The sequence below is a fragment of the Cyanistes caeruleus genome, chromosome 5 (assembly GCF_971803275.1).
Source record: "Cyanistes caeruleus chromosome 5, bCyaCae1.hap1.1, whole genome shotgun sequence".
Taxonomy (NCBI): Eukaryota; Metazoa; Chordata; class Aves; order Passeriformes; family Paridae; genus Cyanistes; species Cyanistes caeruleus.
Genome location: NC_141705.1, coordinates 81,187,489 through 81,195,335, shown reverse-complemented (window position 1 = coordinate 81,195,335; position 7,847 = coordinate 81,187,489). Strand labels below are relative to the sequence as shown.

General features: G+C 40.3%; 1 protein-coding gene across 37 annotated transcripts in view; it reads right to left on the bottom strand.

Annotated features, from left to right (window-relative positions):
- The window catches only part of ANK2 (ankyrin 2), a 273,471-nt gene that overhangs the window by 22,328 nt on the left and 243,296 nt on the right, over positions 1-7,847 (bottom strand). For all 37 annotated transcript variants that reach the window (XM_086890733.1, XM_086890725.1, XM_086890736.1 and 34 more), the window contains 6 exons: positions 7,641-7,737; positions 5,181-5,409; positions 3,818-3,943; positions 2,892-3,014; positions 2,087-2,116; positions 82-103 (listed from right to left, as the gene is read on the bottom strand). In XM_086890733.1, the coding sequence (XP_086746859.1) occupies positions 82-103; positions 2,087-2,116; positions 2,892-3,014; positions 3,818-3,943; positions 5,181-5,409; positions 7,641-7,737 (627 nt within the window). The remainder of the gene's footprint in view (positions 1-81; positions 104-2,086; positions 2,117-2,891; positions 3,015-3,817; positions 3,944-5,180; positions 5,410-7,640; positions 7,738-7,847) is intronic.

Here is a 7,847-nt window from a genome sequence, read left to right as displayed (position 1 = left end):
CTTTCATGCTTATCTTTACTCTTAACCATCTCTCATACAAATTGCATTATAACAGTCTCAAGAAAAAGAAGAAAATCTTACTTTTTTCTGAAGTCATATCAACCTGGAAGAGGAAAAAGCAGGAGATTTAAAAGTTCAAATATAACTGCTACACAGAAGCCATGGGTGAAGTGTTAGTTGTATGGAGACACATGGACTTAAATGGAACCAAGAGTTCATTTAAAATAACAGTAAAAGCATGGCTTAATTTATTTAGGGTCTCCACCACCAGAATAATGCTTACTTCACTATAGTTATGATGTAGACTGTAGATTCAAAATATTGCAGTGTATTTTCTTTAAATGCTCTTTAGCAAGTCTGGAGGACCTAAACTTTGCATTACCAGGTGCTTGGTTGCATTGCTCTCAATTTATTTCTTCCTCTCTAACACAAAATAGTCCAATATGGTTATGTGAAGGCATGTGGTCCATCTGGAAGGCAACCAGGAGGTTTCATCCATTCTGTTTCCTTGGACACGTTCATTCTGAGAGCATCAATCACATTTCTGCCTCTGTGCTCAGTGATGGTGAAATGCAGGTGCAACAATGAAGGCAGAACTGCCCAAGGCATGACCCAGGGCTGGATGCCACTAATAGCTGTTGATACCTTTAAATGGAAGCTGTGGTGACCCTCACAGGCACCCTTTTTGATTTTTCAGAGTTATTTGGGTACAGATCAAAGAAAGCCATACAATTTTACTGTTATTCAAAAGAAAACACAGTCCTTGTCAAAAAAGAATTAAACAAAACACCATCTCAGACCACGAAAATTCAAGAAGCAAATTTTTGAGGTTGCTTTGTAATTTCAGTTTATTTCAGTTCTGCTAGCATTTGTCCACACCAGCACACGTTGCTTAAGTCTGGCTATGGAAAAATATGCAAAGTTGCAAGTAGCATTAAAGCTCTAATTTCCTATACAAACTTGTGGTGGGGGTAGGACAACTGTGAAGAACGCAAATCAGCTGTGCAGTACTGCTGGTACAAGATACTGTGTATGGTAAAGCCCCCAAGGTTTTAGTGAGTGCTGAAAAGGTTTAAATAGCTCAAACTGTTATTTATAAAGATAAATGCAATATGCAGTCTCAGCCAAGATGTAGGAAATCCGTGCCTTTCCACGAGCTGGCAGTGACAGAAGGAAATCCCTGGCCACATGTGCATGTTTGTACATGCCTGGCAATCCTTCAGGTTCACATAATTACACCTCACAGTGGACAGTGTGTGCAACAGATGCGTAATAGCCCGGATTCCTCTGATGCACACGTCGCCCTGCATGGTAACCCTGCATCCCTAGGATGTTCTAGCTTCCCTCACTTTCAGTTTTTTCACATCAGTCCAAATATATGTCAGCATAGGAATTAATATTACTAACATAAAAATTCATCAAGTCAATAAAAAATATTTTAAAATGCTTATAACTATCAATTGAGCTTGTCTTTTTGTGCTTTAGTTTCCCATACAAAAACAGAGGTCATATTTACCGTAGGAGTGGTAAGTATTCTTGCAATGATAATAGGAAACCGCATGCCAAGCCACAGACCTGCTGAATCTGTCATGCAGGGCATGGAAAAGATGTGCATCATCTTTGGGAACTGGCTGTTCTCACAGTGTTTCCAACAGCTGAACATCATCAGAATGTGAGGACACTTCTCTAATGTTACTCCTTTGTGTAGAGGTCAGACCTGAAGTAACATAAGTGCCAGACCAGGGCTGGGAGCTCTGGGGGGAGCTGATACAATTTAGTTTATGCTAAAGGTGAAAATTCTAAACTTTTTATTTGTTAACTTCTGGGTTAACACTGATTCTGTACTGGATGTCAGTCACCCAGCCCAGTAACCTGTAACATCCAGTCTACTGGATGTTAGAAATGGAGAAGTCTGGTCACTTTAGCATGGGGGAAGTTCAACTCTGTCTATTCCCAAAGTCAGTCTGTGCAAAGCCCTTGGTGCTGTGCTTGTAGCACTGAGCTAAGGATCAGTTCTGAGTTGTGTCTGTTAATTGTGTTTGAGTAACGTGTGCAGGCAAGAGCACGCTGATTTAGCAACATTTACCTCTTCTGGTTCTGGATCTGAATCTGATTCCTTTTGGTCCCAAAGTGCCATGCAAAAAGAGAATGGGGAAACAGAGCAGGCAAAAGGCAATTTTTAGAAGAGAGTAGGAAAAAGTTAACTTCCCACAACATTTAACAGAAAAGAAAAAAACGCAGCACATTCCTGCAGTTGATTTCTTACATCCAAAAGCAGCAAAACTAAACACAAAAGGCTACAGAACTGAGCAAAATACAAACAGAAAAGTTAGACATCTAGTGATCCTTATTTATACAAAACCTTTAAATATATAGGTGCTTTTTCACCCATAAATTAGCATATATAAAGACTTAAAATGTTCAAGAACTATTACCATTTAAAGTCACAAAATGCTGAGATGCTCTGTTTTAAAATCATACTAAAATGCTATAATAAAGATTAACTATATTCTAAAAAAAGCTGAGAAGAAAATGATCACCATTTTGGGCAAATACATCCCTAAAAGGCACACGGCTTCTCATCTGACCAGGAAAGAAAAATAACTTGTGTTTTCAGAGAATAAATGAAAACTGACACTTTCTAAGGAATGAAATGTTTAATATCTGAGGACACTCCCCTTCATCTCTTCTGAGTCCTCAGGAAATACCTGATGATGTCTTCAAACACTGGCATTAAGAGTACCAAACCCAAGACACTGAAACCCCTTGCATGGAATTTTTTCCTCTTTCAAGCCCCTGCCCCCAAAGCTTTAATCCTGTTTTGCCCTCCCCCTCATTTCTTGTTTGTATGATAACGCTGATGCCTGCAGCAGGGTATCATTTCACAGTACCTTTGTGTAAATGGGTAAAGTGATGTTTAAATTACATATGGCTTGATGAACGAGGCCTCTGGTAGACTTTGGCTCCTTCATGAATGATAATCGTCCGCAGGGCTCTTGAGTGCTATCTCGGACCTGGCACAGTAAAAATACACACATTTAGCCTGCTGCTCTGCTGTGTGAGCTACTTGTGTCTCTCAAAACTAGTCAGCAGGAGGGACCAGATGGGGAGAAAAAGTCCATGCAGGCAAAAATAATGTGTTTTCACTTCTCCTCCCCTGCTGTTTGTAAATGTATATACAGATGTATTTGTGCATTCAATATATGCTGAATGTTGTTGGTGGAAAATTCAGCAGGGGGGAATATCTGCAAAGCCAAGGGAAGGCAGTGGCACAGATGAAGTTGTAAATTAAAACAAGCTTACCAAATATTGCTGGTAAGGGAGGGAGAAAGTTTAAAGTTTGTCTAGCAGCACACAGCAAGTATAACACGATGGAGCGGGTTCATTTTCTCCACTCACTGCAAGTTCCCATTCATAAATCATTTCTCTAGGGCTGTTATTTATATAACAGCAATAGTTTCCTCCTTTGTAGTCAGAATGTCAGGGTAGAAGGAAAAGCTTGTGGAAGAGGTTTCCAGTGCTCTCTAGCCTGCCTCTCAGAAGAGGTGGTGATGGTGGCTCGGTGACAGCAGCACTTCTGACCACAGCGGGTTAATGCATTACTTAATTTGAGAGGAATCAAGGTTTTTCACTTTGGCTTTCATTTTACACATCTTCCTACTCATAAAAAAAATGCTTTTTAAATGGAATAGTACAGGGATAAAATTAGGTTTCTGTTTGGAACTGACATAAATTAAGTCGTTTGGTTTTCCTTTGTTCACAAAACATATGGTAAAGAGATAACTTGAAATATCCAAAAAGGAGCCATCAACATTACCTTCACAAACAGAGGAAGTCTGTTTTCTTTGAAGGCAAAGAAACTGAATATATGGTGCTGCCCACTCTTTGTGAGTGGCACCAAATTGCCAAAGCAATCAACATAGATGGGTTTTCCTTCTAATACCTGTTGGAAAGGAAAAAAAGAAAACCATCAATTTATTATTGTGAGGTGATTAGGATTGCTTCTTAAGGATAGTTCTACAACAGTTCAAAATCAGTTTCTGGAATTGTTAGGAATTGTTAGGTCTAAAAAAATTTACAGGATTTGTTAAGTTCAGTGACCTAAAATGTTTGGAAACATTTCAGATTATTAAATTCCAAAGAGAATAAACTGTTAATTTAGTAACAATAGTGCAGTACTTTAAATGACAGCAGTATATGACTTAGTGTCATAAATCTGGGCAAACTTTTACATCTAGATTTTAATTTGGATTTTTGATTGACTCCAATTTTAGCACACTTCGTTAACCTGCCCTCACCACCACAGTCAAAGAAATATATTCTTCAGCCATCAGAATTCAGAGTGTGTGCCTACTGAGTCCATTTATTTCAGATGGATCTGTAGAGGCCTCAGGTAAATATCCCTGTGAAATCTCTCTACAATACAGCTTGTATCTTCAGATTGCTGCTGTTATGGCCCCTCCACATGTCTGAGTATCAGATCAGCAGTTTGGGAGATGTTTCATCCAAAGTGCCAATCTGTTCATGGTTCATGCTCACTTTCCAGAAATTCAGCCTTGTCATTCAGTTTGATAAGCCCATATTTTATCTTGCACAAGAGATGCCTGTCAGAGCTTCAGGAGCAGCGAGGACAAATCTTTTAAAGGTGGGATTCTCATGGAAAAGAGACTGAACTAAGCAGAACGTGCCACATAAGTTAAAGCACCTTCAATTTGTCATCCCTTCTGAGGAAGCTGACAGAGCCAGAAAAACTGCATTTAGCAGGCAGTTTGGTGAATTCCGCATAGGAAAGCTTTTGCCTGCTCAGCAAAACAAATTTCATGCCATTTTATTTTTTTAAAGCAGAATATTAATCAAACCTGCTACTTTAACTTCTTGGTATGTGAATGTGCTGACCCCTGTCAGTTGCCTTTTTGGTTGGTGATGTGCATTTATGGGGTTACTGGAAGATGGGATTTAGCCATCATTTTAGGCCCCAACCCTCTCCCTTTAGCCCTATGGACTGAGTTTGTCAGTGCCCCTCTGGGAACAGGGTTTCCTCACTACTTTCTCCTTACACCTGACTCAAGTCCAAGTTTCCATCTTATTGTAGCTGCTGATACTGTGTTGTGACAGCAGCTGTTGACAGATTATTTTTCAGACATTAAAAAGCAGAGAAAACTTAAATTCTTGTACAGTACCTCTACATCCCTGCTTCTGGCAACTTCAGCAAAGTTTTCTTGTTGTTCTAGAGTTTTATCCACCTTGTCATCCGTCATGCAGAAACATCTTAACCGTGCTTCAATGGGATCATGGGATTTGGCAAACACCACAAATTTGGCCATGTAGGGGACACAGATAATTTCTCTGTACACTTGGGAAGCAAAAGTAACAGATTCTTGTGTCTGACGACAGTCTATCAACCAAAATCTGTAAAAGAAAATGAAGAGTTGTGCCAACAGCAGAGAGGTATTTAAGAAAGGAAATTCTATTTTTCCCCATCCTGGCAGCATTAGCTGGTAACCACAGCAATGGGAGATAACAAGGCAGAATAGAGTAGAAAAAGAACTGTCACTCTTGTTTTTTGTCTCCCACCCAACTTAAAGGAAATAGCAGTCAATTCCTTACATACAACAGCAAAACCTGAGGTCTTTAGGTGAACGTGAATGACTTTGTCCACTGCGCAAAGCTGCATGCAAAATCAGAAATTATTCCTATGTGAATTTAGTCACCAGGCACTTTCCTAAGAGTAACACATTCTGCCTTCTTTCCCAGCTACCACTTGAGTTTCTCTGTGGAGTTGAAGCCATTTCTTTTCAATAAAACCTACTGTGTGGGTGGAAAGCTTGAGTTTCCCAGCCAGCAGATGAAGGCGGAAGTCAGGAAAGGTCAGAGGCAGCTCAAAAGCTGCTCTGATCTATAGGGGTGTTACTCCTCATGGTGGCTTACACTATAACCCCAAAGCACACCTTTGGAGTGTGACTGCTCTGCACCTGCACAAATGCAGCAGAATAACAGCCAATTCCACGCTGTGCTCATCTTTAGAATGTTTAACAAACGCACTGCTCAAAGCCCCCGGCTGCTGACACTCGCAAGAGGGAAGGCATGTGTGCGACAGAAAGGCTCTGCAAGCTGATCCTCTCCTTTTCCTGCATGGGAGAATTATGCTGTGCTGGTCTCCAACTGGAGAGGCCACATCCTCTGAGAAACCACCAGATGCCTCAGTGATTTGCTGTCAAACACCAGTGGCTAAAAGGCCCCAACAGACATTAAGTCTTTTAAAAGCTGCAGTTCAGGAAATGGAAAACAAACAGAGTGCCTCCAAGTCTGCAGTGTAATTCACATGGCAAATGTATCTCTTTCCCAAGCTCATTTTGGACAGAATTAGTTTTACGAATGGTAAAATTGTTGCCCATCATTAATGCTGAACTAGACATAAAAAAATTACTGTAAGTAGCAAAGAGCCAGAAATTAGGTGAAAAATCCAGTTTTTTTAACTGTACATCATGTTTGTGGCAAAGTAGATAGCTTTGAACGTACATTGACATTAAAAAGAAGAGGCAGAACCCATTAAAATCTCTAGATGGAACCCTGCCTCAATCACAGAATATTAATAAAAGTAACCAGTTTTCATGCCATCATTAGGATTAAGAAAGATCCACCAAAAATATGGGTTGCAGCACCATAAATTGTCTCCCTCATTCTGGCTGTCATGTGTGACTACACAGTCCCCTGCTGCTGGGGACTTGAAAATTTTAGGGATTTGGACCTCTCAAACTCTGCATCTTGTTTCCACAAGTGCCTCTTAAATTAGCCTTCCACTCCTGCCTCCAGCTCTGCAGCAGCAGCACTGAGCAGAACGCACTGCAAGATCCCCCTCTCGTGGCCACCGCTGCTACAGGGCAATGTTCAGCGGCACCAAACAGAAACGTGCGTCAGCAAAGCAGCCAGCTGAAGGGGAAAACAGCCCCGTTCTGAACTGAGAAAGGATAAAATAAATAATGCTTTATCTCACCTAATGTTAAACTGGAGGTTGGACTGCAAGAGCTGACCTCGTTTTAACACTGAATACGCTATTTCGATAAATAACAAACTGAATTAACGGCAACAGCTGCCCCAGACATTGAATGTTTGCACTGAATTTCATGGGCAAGTTACCCATGATTTTTTTTAAGTGTTTGCTGGAGGACACAGGCTAGATGGAATATTTCCAGGTCACGGATTGCATCTCCTGTTACAGAGGAGGAGATTTTTGGGCCTTTCTGTGATACGCATCACGGACACAAACTAAAATACATTCATACATTCATATCTGTTATTCCTTTTTTAAAATGAAAATCTGTTTTCAATAAGACAGCAGTTAAATCTCATCACAAGAACAGATGTACGGAAGAGATGCTTCTAGACCCCAGTCTGGCACACCTACAGGCCCTTTTCTGCCTGACTTCTCAGTTTTGGATATGCCAGAAGTAGTATCTCCTACAAGATGTCTAGTGTGGTACCTAAATAAGGGATTTCTGTTTCCATGTAAATTTTCATAACAATCAATATTTCTGTTCGTTCTACTCGCCAAACTAAAACAGTGTAACAGAAATATTTGTGGAACAAAGTCATGTATTTGAGAGTATTCCTGCACAAGTCCTGTTTGGTTGTGTAGGTACCTGGCAGACACGTTCGTCGTGAAGGAAACACATTCATTAACAAATGTCAGTGGTGTTGTCCCGGTGATGTCTTCCCATTGGGCAGGGGTGGTTCCTCCTGAAATTGCAGAGGATTAAAAGTAAAATGAAAACCAAGCAAAGTCAGCGACATTTTTGCTTCAAAGAAATTCTTATCGTTTTTTAATTGCCATGAAACAAGTAATAATC